The sequence below is a fragment of the Balaenoptera physalus genome, assembly GCF_965194825.1.
Source record: "Balaenoptera physalus genome assembly, chromosome: 4".
NCBI classification, from domain to species: Eukaryota; Metazoa; Chordata; class Mammalia; order Artiodactyla; family Balaenopteridae; genus Balaenoptera; species Balaenoptera physalus.
In genome coordinates, this window is record NC_138891.1 from 139,963,706 (window position 1) to 139,980,971 (window position 17,266).

The 17,266-nt window shown below is 40.7% G+C and overlaps 1 protein-coding gene across 5 annotated transcripts in view; it reads right to left on the reverse strand.

Moving 5' to 3' along the window:
• The window catches only part of ERG (ETS transcription factor ERG), a 293,551-nt gene that overhangs the window by 94,072 nt on the left and 182,213 nt on the right, over nucleotides 1-17,266 (reverse strand). The window contains exon 3 of one of the 5 annotated variants that reach the window (XM_082458825.1): nucleotides 16,476-17,226. The exons of the other annotated variants lie outside the window; for them this stretch is intronic. Within the exon in view, the coding sequence (XP_082314951.1) occupies nucleotides 16,476-16,493 (18 nt within the window). The 5' untranslated portion in view covers nucleotides 16,494-17,226. The remainder of the gene's footprint in view (nucleotides 1-16,475; nucleotides 17,227-17,266) is intronic. 5 annotated transcript variants of the gene reach the window in all.

Here is a 17,266-nt window from a genome sequence, read left to right on the forward strand (position 1 = left end):
GCATTCATTTGCTTCCCACAGTGCCTCCTCCTGCCAGGAGTGGGTAAAAACCTGCTTACCCTCCAGAGCAGGAGCTGTGAGAGGAAAGCAAATGGACCAACTCTTGCATCACAGGGATTTAGACCATCTCTGTATTTGCAGCCAAGTTGATGCCAGCAAGGGATTCCACTGGGCCAATTCTCCCAGTCACCCGGCGAGCTTTTTGGTGACTTAGCCTGAGGCAAGGTGGAGATGGGCTACAGTCACTCGAGCTGGCCAACTTTTCATCCCACAGTGAACATCGGGTGTACTTGAAGTACATGAGGGCACACACAAGCAACATGACCAAAGTCCCTGACTGGTTCTTGATTTAAGTTTGCATTTCTTTCCCAAGAAAATCTTGCAGAGCTTCAACGTCAGTGACAAGATGAAGTTCAATTTTACTTACAGATTCATTTCATAAGACATAAAAGCAGAATGTTTAGGGGCAGTTCATGTTTCTGGTTCCAAATCCTCTACATATATAACCTCGGCAGATATACAGACCAAAGACAAAAAAGAAATCATAGTGCCTGACAGTCACACAGTTTATGACACCATTTTATGCCTTAGAACAGTGCAGTTTCAACTCGAGGACATTATGAAAAAAGCCACAGGAATCATTTTTTTATAAGATGTAAACAGCACACCCAACCATTAGTCTAGACTGAGCAGATAGGAGGAGGGTGACTTGCTGCCCAAGTCCCCACGTGACTCTGATGAGCTCGTGTGGGCTGCCCTAACCTTGTTGCACTTCTTGACATTTACCAAGGAAAACGATGAGATCAGGGAAACCACAACATCAAACTCAGTATCTTGTGAAACTGAAACGGTTGCAGAGTAAACACTTTCTCTGACACTGATTTTTGTTTTGATCATCATACTGGGTGGAACGATGGGATGGTTGACATCTATGCTGTGCAGTTGTATGTTTTTTTCAATGAAACTAACTGCATTACACTTTCCAATATGGTACTGACACCCGAGTGATTTCTACCTAAGCATGAATGTAAGAATCCCAGCATCAGCACTTCAGTCATTAGGCTTTACCAATGAGTAGCGCCTTGCTCTTCTAACGGGCAAGAAACGTGCAGAAGAAAAGATCCACCTTGAAACCTACTTTGTCTCCTCCCTACCTGAAGAGCGGTCCCCAAGCCCACCTGGAACCTCAGAATGTGACCTTGTTATAGGGTCTTTGCAGATGTAATTAAGGTAAGGATTGAGATGAGACTGGATTAGATTAGTATAGACCCTAAATGCAAGGAGAGCATCCTTATAAGAGACCAAAAAGGACAGACAGAGACTCAGAGAAGAAGGTGATGTGAAGACAGAGGCAGAGATGGAAGTGATGTTGCTACAGCCCCAGGAAGGTAAGGATTGTACGAAAACACCTGGAGCTGGGAGAGAGGCATGGAGTGGATTCTCTTTCAGAACCTCCAGAACCAGCCCTGCTGACATCTTGATTTTGGACTTCAGGCCTCCTAAACTCTGAGAGAATAAATTTCTGATGTTTTAAGCCCCCAGTTTGTGGTTATTTTCAGGGGAGCCCTAGGATACTAATACACTACCTGTAGATGCTGTTTTAAACAGTTTACCATCTCAGGGCATTATATGGCCCACTAATTGCCTTATAGAGTTAGTACAGTTTCCAAAAGTGCTTGAAGGTAACTCCCAGATTACAGTCACCAGATAGCCTGAATTTTTAAGAACAATACTAATTTTGCAAAGCTTTTCACGTAAACTCCTTTGTCTGACCATGCCCTGATTTTTCTGCTTAGGAAAATGTGTCTCTTGTACCACTGGGGGAAAAATGTCTGATTCACCTTCTAATGAATGTCATGATCAGGAGGGGAGGTGTTTTAACAAACATCTTTACATCTCTCAACATTTGTTTGAAAAGACTGTTAGAAGTTAAAAAAAAAAACCAAAAAAACAGCCAATGGAAATTAAAACCTAATTTTTTAGTATGTTTTTCCAGCTAACATATGTGGGCAAATTTTTCAAATTATGATTGCTTCATATATATATATGGAATCCAATTTTATCACCTGGCTTAGATAAGTTGGTTGTTAATTGCTATTAAAGTTAATTTTTCTCATAAAGCAGATTATCTTGCAATTGAATACAAAGAACTTCGCTATTTATGAAAATGTTCTCCCATATATATGTATATATATATATATGAAGCAATCATAATTTGAAGTATATGAAGCATAGTGAAGTATATGAAGTATAGTGATTTACAATGTTGTGTTAGTTTCAGGTATACAGCAAAGTGATTCAGTTATGCATATATACATATATTTATTCTTTTTCAGATTCTTTTCCATTATAGGTTATTACAAGATATTAAATATAGTTCCCTGTGCTATACTGTAGGTCCTTGCTGTTTATTTTACATACAGTAATGTGTATTTGTTCATCCCAAACTCCCAATTTATCCCTCCCCGCTGCTTCATGTATATTCTTTCCCTAACACAATCCTAGTTCTCTTAGGAGTTCCTTTCAATTATCCTAAAGAAAATTAAGAATTTCCTGACCCAAAGGAAAACTGGGTTGAGAAATACTGGACTCCTCAATGGCCAGTCAAGTTTCTTCCAACATTTTGACTCCCAAATAAACGTTGTTGCCTTCTCTTCAACTCCTTAAAAACTGGATCATAGTGTTTGTTAGGAGAGGGACAGAGTCACACCTTTCTAATGACATATACTGCCAAAGACATGGTTCCCTCAGGGAAAGATTTTGGTACCCATTTATTGTTGTGTTCATTCATTCAGCAAATATTTATGAGTCAGCACTTTATGTGCTAGGCACTGAAGAAACGACAGTGAGCCAAATACTTGAATTATTAGATTGAGAAGTTATTAGACTGGAAGTTCATTTTAGAACTCTTACCAAGATAACCAAATTCTGTAGGTGTTATGAAAGACCACATTTTCCTTGGCTTATATATAATACTTTGACCATAAAGCTCACTAAGTTAATAATATGTTTGCTAAATTTGAAATTTCTGTAGGGAATCCAATTTTACTACCTGGCTTAGATAAGTTGGTTGTTAATTGCTATTAATCTTTCTCATAAAGCAGATTATCTTGCAATTAAATACAAAAGAACTTAGCTATTCACGACAGTGTTGTCCCACATCCTATCCATTGCAGATGTTAACTATATAATAATCACAGTACTGGAAGGGCTGCCTGATTCACCAATGAGCACGGAAACCCTCAGTGTGAACCAGTACATTGGATATCAGCACATGTGTTTAAGGGATCAAGTTACAGCTTCACTGAAATTTCTAAGGAGTGACTGCAGTTAACAAAAGAAGAAAAGCAAATGGTGCCCATCATAATCCATTAAACACAACTTTTCATGACTTTGTGCCCAGGAGGACTTTTTGCATAGTGGATTGTTAACAGCTGAACATTTAGATAAGCCAATGCAAACCTTGGAGAAACACCGGTAGGTGTTGCCACTCAGTAAAAGCAAAATTGCTGCTTGGTTTTGCCTCATCCAAACAAGTGTCATGTAACAAAATTCGGGCTCTGAGAACTGTGTTTCTGCTTTTAGTTTTCACGTGGAAGCATCTCCAACCACGGGCCGGCACAGACACATGCATCTATCGGGCACGTGCTCACAAATGTTCAAAACCCCATTAGGTTCTGGGAAGCCCCACGATCATCAAACCTTCCCAAGCCCAGGCAGGTTCTTTAAGATAACACACACTTATGTCTAACATCTGGCATTCAAACTGGACACAGGGTCACGCAAGACATTGGTCCCAAGACATAGTAATAATTCTGTCTTCTGCTCAAGAAGTACAACTTCTCTCCTAACCTCGCGGGGGGCGACTTTACGATGCTTTGCGTATAAAAAATCGGTAATTGCTCATTGAATTAAATGAATTAATTCTCTATGATGTTATCAGCTCACTAATTAATGCACTCGTTCATGCATTTATCATCCAAGCAGATATTCATTTACTCATTGAACAGACATCATTAAAGGCCTGCTGCTTACCAGGCACGGTCAGCACAGATAAAAGATTACAGGACCCCAGCCATATAACTTAGGGCATAGAGGGCTGAACTTTAACAAGCAATGTTCTGAGAGTTTCTGTTGTTCAATGAGGTTCCATAGATTCCTAATCATGAACATTCACTGGCAATATGGTAAATCAGTAGACGTCTGCTTGCCTCTAAAGAATGTGTCAGCCAAAGTAGTTGGTTCAAAATAGCACTTGACTCCTTCCATGCTAGGACCACTCCAGAGACCAGCTGTGGCTCCCCACTGCAGAAACACATTCATTCATTCAATCAATCATTCATTCATTCATTGGCAAAGGCCGGAGAAAAGGCAAGGAAAGAGACCGTATCCTGCAGCCCTCCATCTTGGTTTTCTTTTTGGATCCTCAAAACTATTGGATTTCTGGGCTCAAAAAAATGCAGCTGAGTTCAGCTGCTGAAAAGTTTGGTTAATATGTTGCTTGAACTCCTAAATGGACTTACAATGGTAACTCTGTTATATTTATCCTACTATCCTCAAATGAATGGCACGAGAAAGAAACCAATTACATAGAGGGAAACACTTCCATCTCTTTAGAAGAAGTTATAAATATCTAAAGGGTATTGGAGGAATCCATTCAAAAGATGAACAGTAGAAACAAACACAATCAAGAATTGATTACTTCAAACAAAGCAAATAAGATATGACAGTAAATTAAATAATAAGAATGAGACTAGGATTAGTAACCAAAAAGAGCTCATATTAGTGAACATTTTTTGCACACAAAAACACATTACTGTTCAAGCATGGACATGTATTAAGCTGTTGGATCCTTGAACCACCACCAACAAGCAAGTGTTATTATCACTACTGAGTCTATTTTACAGATGAGGAAACTGAGGCACAGAAAAATGAAGTGCCCTGGCAACACTCATTGGAACAAGGGTCAGCCCTAGGCAGTCTGGTTGTGCTCCAGAATAAGACACTGGGTCCTCAGGAACGGATATGGGGCCTTAATCTCTAGAGGGGGTCATCAAAGTTCAGCCCTCATTCCTCTTTTCTTCACTATCCTGGAAGAAAAAGGGAATGAAAAAGGACTACTGAAATGAGTTTAATTTCTCCAATTCTATTATGCTTTTTAAAGAATATATCTGTGTGCATGGAAAACAGACAAAACAATTCAAAAAGAATCAAATCTTAGCAGACCCCTGATGGTGTAATATCAATTAATTTAACTTCCTTTTCTAAATTATTTTCTAAGCTCCTACAATAATTGTTTTGGAAATGGGGGAAAATAACAAAGTTTTTATTATTATTTTGTTGTTTAAAAGATATTTTATCCTGTGGGTTTATTAAACCTGTATTCAGGTTGAAGAAAACAAAACAGACCAAAACCAACCGCCATCCTCAGGGAGGCAGCGGTGATTTTCAGAGAGGATGTGTCCAAAATGGGTCTACCAGCTATACGGCCCTGTACCAGCACCACACGACCGTGATTCCCGTGGCATCGGAACCAATACAGACTTAGGAGACCAGAGAAGGCATTTTGCAAAAAAGCAGAAGTGGCAGGAGGCAGCATCTGGAAGGAAACACGTAGGGAGATGCCTCGTGGAGTTTTCACTAAAAGGTAACAAAACTGCACAATGAAGGGGGAGGGGGAGCAAGTACAGAGGAAGAAAGATCTTCATTCAAACAGGAGGCTCCTGAGATGCTACCCGTGTCTTCCAACAAGATGAGCAAAAGCATATAAACAAATGGGTCTCCAAAAGAAAAATATCACTTTGGCAGTTTCATGTCAATTCCACCAAAACACCGTGCCTTGAGTGACTGTGTAAATAAAATCATTGGAGTATGTTCATGTACCAGCACCTTCATGAGACAGTACTACATCTAACCACGTCTGGCAGCTTCTCAGGGTCAGATATAACCTCTGCCTCTCCCTGGACAGCCACCAACATCTATGGAATACATACTGGACGGAGAATCTCTATTGGACACTGTCCTCTTGTCCATTTCGATGCAAAGCTCACAGGCACTTTCTGATCATCAAAGGAGGCACTTCAGCATGAAGTGACCTGACAATTAACAGCAGCTCAGTCTTCTGATTATTTCAGGGACCCGTAGGAGATCAGGGTGGAGCTGTAGGTTTCCATGCTTAGAGTAAGTAAACATCACTCTCTGGAGTTTTGCCAGTGCTTGAGCTGAGTGGCTTTCAGGTGCTATTTATTTTGTTTAGTTTATTGTTCAGTGTTACTGTTTGTTGACTTGATATATTTTTCCCCCCACAAAGGGGCCATTCGGTAAGGACATATCCTGTAGGTGGAAAATTGATGATTCCCTATTGTTCAGTGTTTGTGTGTGGTGGTTTTATTTGCTTTGGTTCAAAGGACCTAAACAATGCATTCATTGGAATTTAACAACTGGTGTAAAATCAGCACAGAGAACAATCTGTGCGCTGAGATTTCTGTACTCAAATCGGGTGATCTCTGCTTGACTAAAGAAAGCAAAATCTAAAATGACCTTTACATCTAAATAACCACAGAAAAGAAAACCACTGACTGAATCTCAAAGAGGCGTATTTTTCAACAAATACAAAAACAGACTTATGCATCATTCTCTGTGATTCCAAGGAGACTAAAGTGCCCACAGGGCACAAGTCTTACTCATGGATATGTCTAACCTAGTTACCCTCCTCTCTGTAAAATCCAACCAGCAGACAAGACCAAGGATGAGAACAAGGGTCTAAAGCCGTTACCTTAGAAACGTCGTATTTTCACCTACTTCAAGACAGTGAATTCTGCCAGAAAATCTGTAGCGATAGGCTCATTCCCCTTGGAGGGCAGCGAACGCGTCACAAACTGTGCATTCGCAAAGGAAGTTTCCATCGGGAGCTCTTCCTGCATTGGTGAGTCTCTGCTGGGGTTGGCTATCTGTGTAGGAAGTGGACGCAGGAAGTATCTGTCTACAAACCCTTTATCCTCAAGGTAATTGCCACAGCAGCATTTTACTGTTTACTAAAGCAGTAAACATGTGATCTAAAAAAAGATGTTTTCCATCTCCAAAGAACAAGGCTTAAAAAAAATGTATGTGCGCGTATTTCATAACCAGCTTCTTATCAAAACCGTCGGCAATATGACTGTGCTTCCAAGAGTCAGTGAGTCAATGGGAACAGCTTTTGGGGTAGAACAGAAGCTTCTCTCTCAGGGATGCCCAAAAAACAAAGCCTGGTTTTCTTTACTGAGATGCTACTCTAGCAAAGTAAATTTTATTTCTCTTCTAAGCTTAACACAGGCTTAACAAGAGTCAGGGTCTTTGGCTGAACAGGTAAAGTCAACAAGACTTTCCATGTTAACTCAAACTGGGAGAATGGATAGCCCATAAAATCACTTGTCTTTGACCTTGGGCAACATTCATCTTTTTTATGTGGATATAAATATGCTTCTGGCCCTAAGAGTTCACACAAGAAGAAGTTAAAGATAGAACTCAAACGTGGACGTGTGGCTGCTGCTTTTGATGACTTTTACCCGTGGCAGGCAGAGCCTCCTGCCAACCTTCTCTTTATTTCTTTCCTCCAGATGAAAAGCTTGTGAGCCTTCCCTGTCCCAGGTTTCCTGGGATGACAGGAGTGACTGGATATCTGTGAGAGGCAGTGCGGGGCGAATGGAAACAGGTCCGAGGAGGACCCTTGAGCACTGGAGATGTTCCAGGGGGTCCCCCCCCCAACATTACTGTTGTCCTTTATGTTTTGAAAAGCCCTTGTTGGGTTGTTAACTACTGCAGAGAGGAAGAAAGAGGAGGGAAGGAGCATGGGAGTGAGAAGTACAGAGAGAAGCAGAGGGTAGCAAGGCCCCAAATTTCTTCTCCAGGGCCGGCCATGCAGGGGCTCAGGCAGACTCCTCAGCAAGCACCTCTTAGCACTGTCTTAGGTCATCTCCAATACAGATAAAGCACTGTGAATCACTGAGAACTCACTGATCTGTAAGAGTCTTTATTTCTTAATAAAGAGAAAAGAACATGTTAATCAGAGGAAAATTGGCTACTTGGAAAAAAAAGAATCAATTCACAACCTGTTGTAGAAATTGAAAAAAAAACAAAACAAAAAAAGCCTTCTATGGATTTCCTGATTTTAGTCCTAGAAGGAAAATTGATTTGACTCGAGTGAATAATAAAATTAGCTAACAAGTATTAAGTACCTCTAATGTGCTCCATACAATTCCAACTCGGTTCATCTCCCCCTAGCCCTGTGAAGTAGAAACTGTGGTTACTGCTTTTTACAGATGGAAATACCCAGAGATCGTGAGGTGAGGGACCTGTCAAGGGTGAAATGCCAGGAAGACCATTTCTATTTTCCCGAGAAGGAACTAAGGCCTGGAGAGGTGCCTTCACCTGCCGAGGCCCTACGGCATCAACTGCAGCCTCAGCCAGCCTCTCTCAGGCCAGCCTCCTTCCACTGCCCCTCCCCAGCCTCCACATCTATGCCTCCCTTTCCTCGTGAACAAGATAAGACCAACCCTTTCCCCAAAGAGGCTATTTTAAGGATGCCGTGAAGAAACAAGAGTCTTCAGGGCCTCCCTGGGCATAAGATAAACACGGCTGGGCTCGCTCTATTTCACCTTCATGCTTCTGACGCTCTTGGGAACATCAGGTAACATCCACGTACAGCACAGATCCAAAGGGGACTTCGCAATATAAAACCACACACACTTTTTTTTTTTAAACTCGGAGCAACATCTTAGGAAATCTACCTCAAATTGAGACACAAACTAATCGTGTTGACAAATTCTCAAGTGTTGTTTCAACAGTTTCCTCTTCCTCAAAGGTGAGCATCACATGCCTACAGCTAACTTCAAAAAATAAAAGTCAACAAGACCCAATGGGATCCAAAGGGAACGAGATGGTAAAGTCCCTATTGGCTGATGATTTGAATTAATGGACTTGGGGGCATGTGGATGGGGGCGATGGTGGGGGGAGATTTTCTCTTCAGTGGTGACTCTGTTTCAGTACTTGCTAAATTAAAAAACCCCATCAGTTTGCTATACTATAATTTTATAATGGAAAGACAGATGTGAAATCATCAAGGTAGAGTGATTTAAAGCCCACTGTGTTAGATTCAGGAGTGCTAGTTCTTTGCATATGTTAGAAATGTTCTTTATTTTATGCTCCAGAAATTGACATGCATTGTCTTGAACAAAATCATTTGAAGTAACAGTCCTGATGTTAATGTTATGATTGGATTATGATGTGGCTTTAAAAATAAATAATTTTGCTTGGCCTTGGCATTTCTTTTCTAAATGTCTCGGCACTTATCTGTGCCTAACAGCAGATTACCGTTCCTCCCAGAGTCTAATTCCATGAACACCCCTGCGGAAAGACTTGGTAAGGCCTGATGGAAAACTCAGAGACGTGGGCAAGGAAGTTGATACTTGGGGTGAGGAAACTGAAATCAGCAGCTGATCTGGGATCTGCAAGCACGGGCCCCTTGGATATTGCCAAATATGGAAAGAGTTCTTGGCACCAAGCAAATGGAGAATGGGGTGCTAGAGTTTTAGCTGTTCAGTTTTCTAGCGCTTTATCTTAATTAGCCAGTGAGAGCATAATAATTGTTGGCTGTGGGGTGTTTCACACAAGAGTGGTAACGTAAGTTAGCCAATTATAATAATTTTCATTATTTAATGTATCACTATGTCATTTAATAAACCGTTTTTTCTCCTGCACAGTAATTTATTATTTGGAGCTAAGGCAAATCGCAGGGAAAAAAGATCAGATGATGATAAATTGAGGGGAAACAGATTTGTGTGCCTTGAGCAAGTTTCCTAGCCTCTCTAATCCTCTATCCTTATCTGGACAAAAAGCACCAGGATGCAGGCTGTGGTGAGCACCTCAGGAGATAACGTGAGCATCCAGCACAGAGTCTGGCCTGGAATAAGCCGTTACAAGGATGATATTAATTTGGATTATGAATTCAAGCTACAAGATCTACCTTTTAAAAGCGTTTTTCTCTATGATCTTTTCAACAGCAATTTAATTCTATGTAGTTAATTTGTATTTAAACTAGGAGAAATATCTCTAAAGAAATACATCTATTTAAAATCTGCAATAATGATTATCTTACTAATATCTTAACTTTCTCTTGATGACCTTAAAGGATTTTAATCAAAATTTATTTTTCAACAACTATTTATTGAACCCCTATGCTTTGCCAGGCTCTGTCAAGGACACAAAAGAGATGGACAGACTATCACAAAAAAACAGGTTCTATTGTTTACACAGGTAGACAAAAAGTAGAGTCACACAAACACAAGCAAAGCTGGGAGCATGTGTCGCCAAGAGAGAAAACAAAGCAGGAGAGAGTGGACAGAATGAGGAATGTTCTTAAACTTTATAAAACACGCTTCAGCCAAGTTCAATAGGGGAAATATGTGGGAAATAAGTCTGCTCAAACAGGGAATGAAAGTGTGAATAAGAAAAAGATCCAGAGGTCACAGTGGTCACTAGTTGAAATAGGTTCACAGCAAAAAAAAAAAAAAAAAAAAAGGTAATGAAATACTGTAATTACGGAAATACAAATAAAAATGAGATTCCATTTTTGCCTGTCACAATGGCAAAGATTCAAAGAGTGAAATATTCAGAGTTGTTATGAGTGCAGTGGAACTGGCCTTATCTATGGCTACAAGTGGGAACTGGTACAACCCTTCTAGAGAGTAAAGTGGTCATTTTTTTTTTTAACTGGCAAATATTTAAATTTGGCAGAGACTTTAAAAATATGTACACCCATTGGTCCAATGATTCCTCTTCTAAGCACTAACACTAATAAAATAAATTTTTAAAAAAATTACATAAAGGGTACATTGCAATGTAATTGGTGAAAAATTGAAAGCAATATTATTCCCTACAATAGGATATTGGGTATATAAATCATAATACTTATTTTAAGTGGAATATAATTAAGCATAAAAATTCTGCTTATTAAAAAATTGTAGTGACATGGGGAAATGTTTGTAAAACAATGTTAACTGAGATAAGCAGGACAGTCAGGGAGACAGAAGGACAGACAGAAACACACAGTAGGAAGACACACACCAAATGCTGGTAATTTTCTCTGACTGGTTGGGACTAGGAACAATTTATATTGACTTTGTAATGATTTCTTTTTTCATTTTCTCTACAGTGAGAATGTTTTATTACTGTAATTTGTAAAAAATAACAAGATGCATTTTTCAAAATTAATGAGAATACAGGACAGTGGAGGATTCCAGTAAGCCTGTTCCTGCCCTAATCAGGAGCAAGAGGCATTGCAGGCCCCCGCCCTCCTTCAGCAACGAAGCAAACAGCCTCTATCCTCAGAACAGGACTAAACCAACCCTCTGATCACCCATGCCTTGAGGGACCCCCTGGACACTCCGCCTGCCCAGGTGTTTGGTACCTGCCCTGCTACACCCTTATCCAGGGACCCCTACGAGCTCCTTGCTCCTCACCTCTCCAGGCTCCCGTGTGCCCTGCCCTGGCTGGGAGGCCGCAGTAGTGACCTGTGGAAGTGACCTGTTATTCTCCCTGTCTCTTCAAAAGCGTTAGCACAGAGTCTGTGTGCCTCTGGGCTTCACAACTGAAGCCGGGTAATGGAACACACAGAGAGAATTCAGAGCAGGGCCAGAAAGACAGTGCAATTTATTAGCGAAGGTCAGATGGACTTGGATTGTCTGATGGCATCTGCCATTTATTGAGCGCTTACTAAAGGCTCTCCCACCCTGGACTCGCATCAGGACGGTCATTATAATCCCACCTTATAGGTGAGGAAATGGAGCTCAGACAGGTTAGGGCCCTTGCCCAGGGTCACGTGACTAGGAAGGGTTCAAATGCAGGTGTGTCCGTGGCCACATAAGTAAAGAAATCTCAGAGGTGATGGGGGGGACAAAGTCCCCCGAGAAGAGAAGAGCCGTCCTCCATCCTGTGGGGACAAAAGGAGGGGATGGGTCCCCTGCTGCATTTGAGGCGTTCCCTAAGCCCTAGGGAAAAATCCTGCTGGAGCAGATGTGCCACCACCATTGGAAAGGCCTGGAGACGGTCTCTGTCAAAACCCCTTCTCGGAAGATTTTACACTGCAGAGAAACTCTCTGGTCCTGGCTTTCCAACGGCCTTCTGTATTGTGATTCTCTTCTGTGTCAGCTGTTAAATCTGCCAGGGTATTGGGATGCCAAAGCAGAATTCTCCGCTTTGGGTCTCCCCTCCCACAGAGGGAACCTTATTCTGAAATTCTAAACGCAGAAGTAATATTTTCCTGAAAGCATCAGGAATGATTGTTTCATTTATTTATTTTATTTCTACGTATGGTTTTTCAAGAGACATCAACAAGCATATGTATGTGTCAGGGTGGAGGAGAGATTTAAGCAAAGATCTGTTTTGTAAAAAAAAAAAAAGAAAAAAAAAAAACAAATTTAATGAAATAATCACTTTAAAGAAAATATAGATAATTAAAAAACAGTTCAGACTTCCAGAACATTCTCTGAGAGTACTGCAGTCCTCCATAAGTATATTTCATGGGAAGAATGATCCACGAATTCTATCCTTTCCAAGGCCACTGAGGCAGCGTGCCCAGCCTCAGAGAGAGCTGTAGGGGGAAGGGTGCTGTGTCCCCTCCAGAGGGGGCAAACTGTGTCCAGAGCCACCCACGGACGCAAGCAGCAAGTCATTTTAAGATAATGGCCCATAATTCCACCTTTAGGCCAGTGCTCTAGAAACATGACATTCACATAGTCGTGCAACAGTATTTTCCGTTTTCTACTCCTTCCACTGTCACAGAGTCCTCTAAAGTAACAAGGGATGAAACAACTCAAATTCCACCTGAGCCAATGAGTTGTTGAACATTCATATGCCCTAGAGCTATTAAACTCATTCACCACATCCCTTAAAATCCTATATATGAAGGAGATGAACTTCCTTCATATAACCGTGAGCTTTTAATTTCAAACAAGTTTGCTTCACACATGATAGCAAATATTCAGCAAGAGCCTGCTATATGCAAGGCATGAAATACGTAAAAGAAGCTTCATGTTTTTAAATTAACTTTTTTTTTTTTTACTGAAGTATAGTTGATGTACAATATTATATGTTACAGGTGTACAATATAGCGATTCCCAATTTTTAAAGGCTCTACTCCATTTCTAGTTATTATAAAATACTGGCTATAATCCCTGTGTTGCACAATAAATCCTTGCAGCTTATTTTATATATAATGGTTTGTCCTCTTCATCCCCCACCCCTACGTTACTCCTCCTCCCTTCCCCCTCCCCACTTGTAACCACAAGTTTGTTCTCCACGTCTGTGAGTCTGCTTCTTTTTTTCATTTGTTGTATTTTTTAGATTCCACCTATAAGTTATATCATGGTGATCATCAAAACCCTCCAACCTCTGTCAAATCAAAGAAAGGAACTTCTTTAAACAGCTCATTGAAACCGTCATCATGTTCTCCCTCAGCAAGCCTTGCTAGTAACTTTCCATCCCCTGTCTGATTCTAAGATGCTCTCCAACTCAAGCTGTTTGCAGCTTGCTCTCTTCTGGTCTTCCAGTGCCAGATCTGTGATAAAGGAAAATGCCCACAATCCCATCTTAAAGACTAAGGTCCTTTAAACTCTAGGATCAGGGGCTGTAACCTGGGGTTCACGGACCACCCAAGGAGTCCAAGGACAGAACTGGATTTCAACAGTATTAGCTTCCGTTGTCACTCTATGTATTGCCTTTCCTGCGTTTTAAAAGCATTAATCTGAGAAGGGATTGCAGGCTTCATTAGACTTCCAGAGTGGCCCAAGGCATAACAAAGGATCAGGGAAGTAAGTCTTTGGGAGATTGGATTAAAAATCCTAACCGAAGCAAAATCAAGTTCCAAGGCTAACAACTGGCTCCTTGGAGTCTGTAAGCAAAGGCAGTACTGTTTTGTGGAGAAGGAAGGGAGGGGGTGTAAAGCACCCCCCCAGTATCGTCAGGTGGCCCCAGAAGCAGTGGAAACACCAAAACTGATTCGTGAATTACATATGGGAACATCACTCTTGATGCTTACGTTTTTATTAGAACTCTTAATCTGATCTTAAAATCCACGGCCCTTTAAGGATAAACCAACTGACACACTCACATAAACTCATAAAATTCCTTTACTTCTTCCCATGGAAACACTTTGTTACCATTTCCAAAATACCAAGGGAAAATGATGGTGAGAATCATAAAGACGGGATAAAAACATTGAGCTTTTCATAGTGCCTCATAGGGTCTTATAGATATTCACGCCAAAAAAAAAAAAAATCCACTGAGATACGGAGACCAACTTAACAGATTCTGTGCATATGATGCTTGATGGACTAATTGATTTATTTACTGAAACAACAAAAAACAGAGTGCGTTTGAGACTGGAAATTGCCCGTATGACAGACTGTTTCCTAATTCCAACGGACAGCCGTAATTTTCCCTATGCTAATTTGAGCTTTGCACTAACATAATTAAAACTGCAGTCAACAGACTCAGGCCTCCTTTTTTCCACTCTATAAACAAGTCTGTAAAATCATCTCATTACTTTACCCAGGAAGCCTAGCAGAACATTTCTTAAAGGAAGTTACCTATAAAGAGGGGTTATTTTATTTTAACAGAGGATTAAAAAGAGTCCACTTGAAGTCATTTTGAAAGTTCACTTAAGCTATATACGATATACAGATAATGCAGTGTAATCAAATGTTAAAGTAAGCATAGTATCCTGGGTAAGTGGAAACTGTTTCCCAAAATTCATCCTGAAAAACACAAAACATTCAAGCTTCAAAAATATCTTCATCTTTTCAGAAACGTATACTTTAAATTAAACAGTATGACACATTTTTATTCTATGCAAAACATACCCCACACCCCAAAGGATTGTCTGCTATTTCAATGTCCTTTAATACACTGATTTTTTTTAAACACACACACACACACACACACAAATTGTACCCAAGCTATTCAAAATTTACAAAGAACATTAGATTCAACTGCTATGAAATATGGACACAAATAAGGGTAAAAATAAGAATTAAGAGGGCAGCATTTGGGGTTATAAAATCAAATAATTTCTACTCATATAGCTCAAAGCAGAGTACATCAAACCTTCAATTTTAAAATTCCTTTCTATACAGTTATACCTCAGCAGACTTCAATCCTTGAAGCCAAAGAAAGAAAAATCTCTGTAAGATTAAAATCTTTGATACATGATTTTTTTATACGTATTATTGAACATACCTTGAAAAGCAAAACCTATCTTGAGAAATAGAAACTGAAGAGAACTTATGAAACATAGTTTATGCAACGGGTATTAATTAAATCCTCTCGCACAAACATTTCAAATTGCAAATCAAAGAGGCTTTTAAAAATTGTCCTGGCCCAATTCTGGGCAAACTTCCATATTCATGAGCTTTCAGATCAACTAAAAACCCTTGATGAAAACACAACCAAATGCTTCTCACCTACATGCAGCAAAACTGAAGACATGCAACCAATAAAACTTGCTTTTTCCTCCTTTCAGTATCTGTTTTTGCTCCTGCCTTTTTCTCATTTCTAGAAATGTCACCAAGGCGTGTTGGCCTTGAAAATATTGTAACAGACCACTTCATGGGCTCTATGCCGCCAACTTGCACTAACCATCAAACTGGCTTCAGTTCCAGGAATCAGGCTACATTCACGTTTCTACCTCTGTGCGTTCACCTCCACCTTAATCTCTATTTGCAAGAAAAACAAAACATCAGACCACGCACCCCAGAGCACAGAGAACCAACCGGCAATTCCCACAAAGCAACCATCACGGAGAAGAAAGTCTACTCTCAGTGCACCGAGGAGTAGGTACTTTATTAAAGATAAATAGATAACCGAACAAACAAATTACCACCATTTGAATTATGAGAACGCTCTGTTCTCAGCCTGAAGGTTCCAAAAATCAAGTCAACATTGGCATGTCCCATGACCGACAGCCACTTGCCAGGCATCTCTTCATTTCCACAGGGACCGGCTGGCATCCCTGATGGTAAGGAGGCCTTCAAGAACATCCAAAAGTTCAACATTTCCAAGCCCATCTCTTTCTCCGACCCTGCCCTCCAAACTCTCCAAGTCCATTGCCTTCCAGCGGATACACATCCAGGCACCGCTAGAGATAGTTAAAGAATATGAAAATTCGGACGCGCTCTGAAAAGCTTTTGCAAAAAGTCATCCACAGCCCTCAACCGTGAATTTAGAAACCCCAATTTTTTTCTGAGTTTGAAGTTTTTAAGCCTTGCGGATGGTTGGAGTAGGAAAAAGGAAATTTACTAGGCAGTGCAAAGGAAATCTTGTTGTCCTCTATTGTGGCAGCGGGGGTGTTGCCCAATGCTAACTTATCTGCGTTGATAAAGGAAACCAAAGAAAAGAGTAACAAGCACAAGATTTGGTCAAATGAAAAGGAACCCTCTCCTTACCTTAATAGTGCTGGCCATAATGCAATCAAGTTTATTGATCGTTAATAAATGTTAATAATAATTATTGCTTCTCTCTGACCAGAAAGTAGTTTTGATCAGGTTGTTTAGAGCGGATGAGATTGTGCTAAGTCTGGGAAATGAAGTCAGTCAATGGCAGGAAGAGGTTTCTATTGGTCCTGGCCGCCCAGCCCGAAGAAACAGGATATTTGGGAGTGGAGAGATAAGAGACCCTGAAAACAATGTTGTTTTTCTTGATGATATGCAGCCAGGAGATTTTTTTTTTTCAATTAAAAAAAAAAGACATCCATTGCCTGGGCCTGGGATGACCACAGCAGGTGTGACCCAGTATGCCGCCGTGTGACACGCCGCCCCGGGCAGGATGCAGATGTGGCAGGACTCCGAGTGGCTTCACGTGGGCGGCGAACTCCTCAGGGTCCCTGGGTGTGGATAGGACTTCTGGGCCTCGTCTCCCCGGATCCGCCGCACGCCTGGGTCACGGGGCCTAAGGCCCCTACCCACTCCCTGCTTCATTCTCTTCAAAGGAAACTTTGCAGGTAGCACTTATTTCATGTTAATAGGCGACGACGTTTAATAATAGCCATTCACCTGATGATTTTTAACAACCTCCACTGGTTCAGCATCTCAAGTGAATGTTCCAGAACAGTTTCATTTTCTCCTTCCAAACATAAGTAATTGCTATCGGCTCCACGATAAAGTAGTTGAAAATGCAAAGACTCTAGCATGAAAGTAGCTAAGAGAAATAAAGAGGAAAATAAACCTGTCAAATCCTC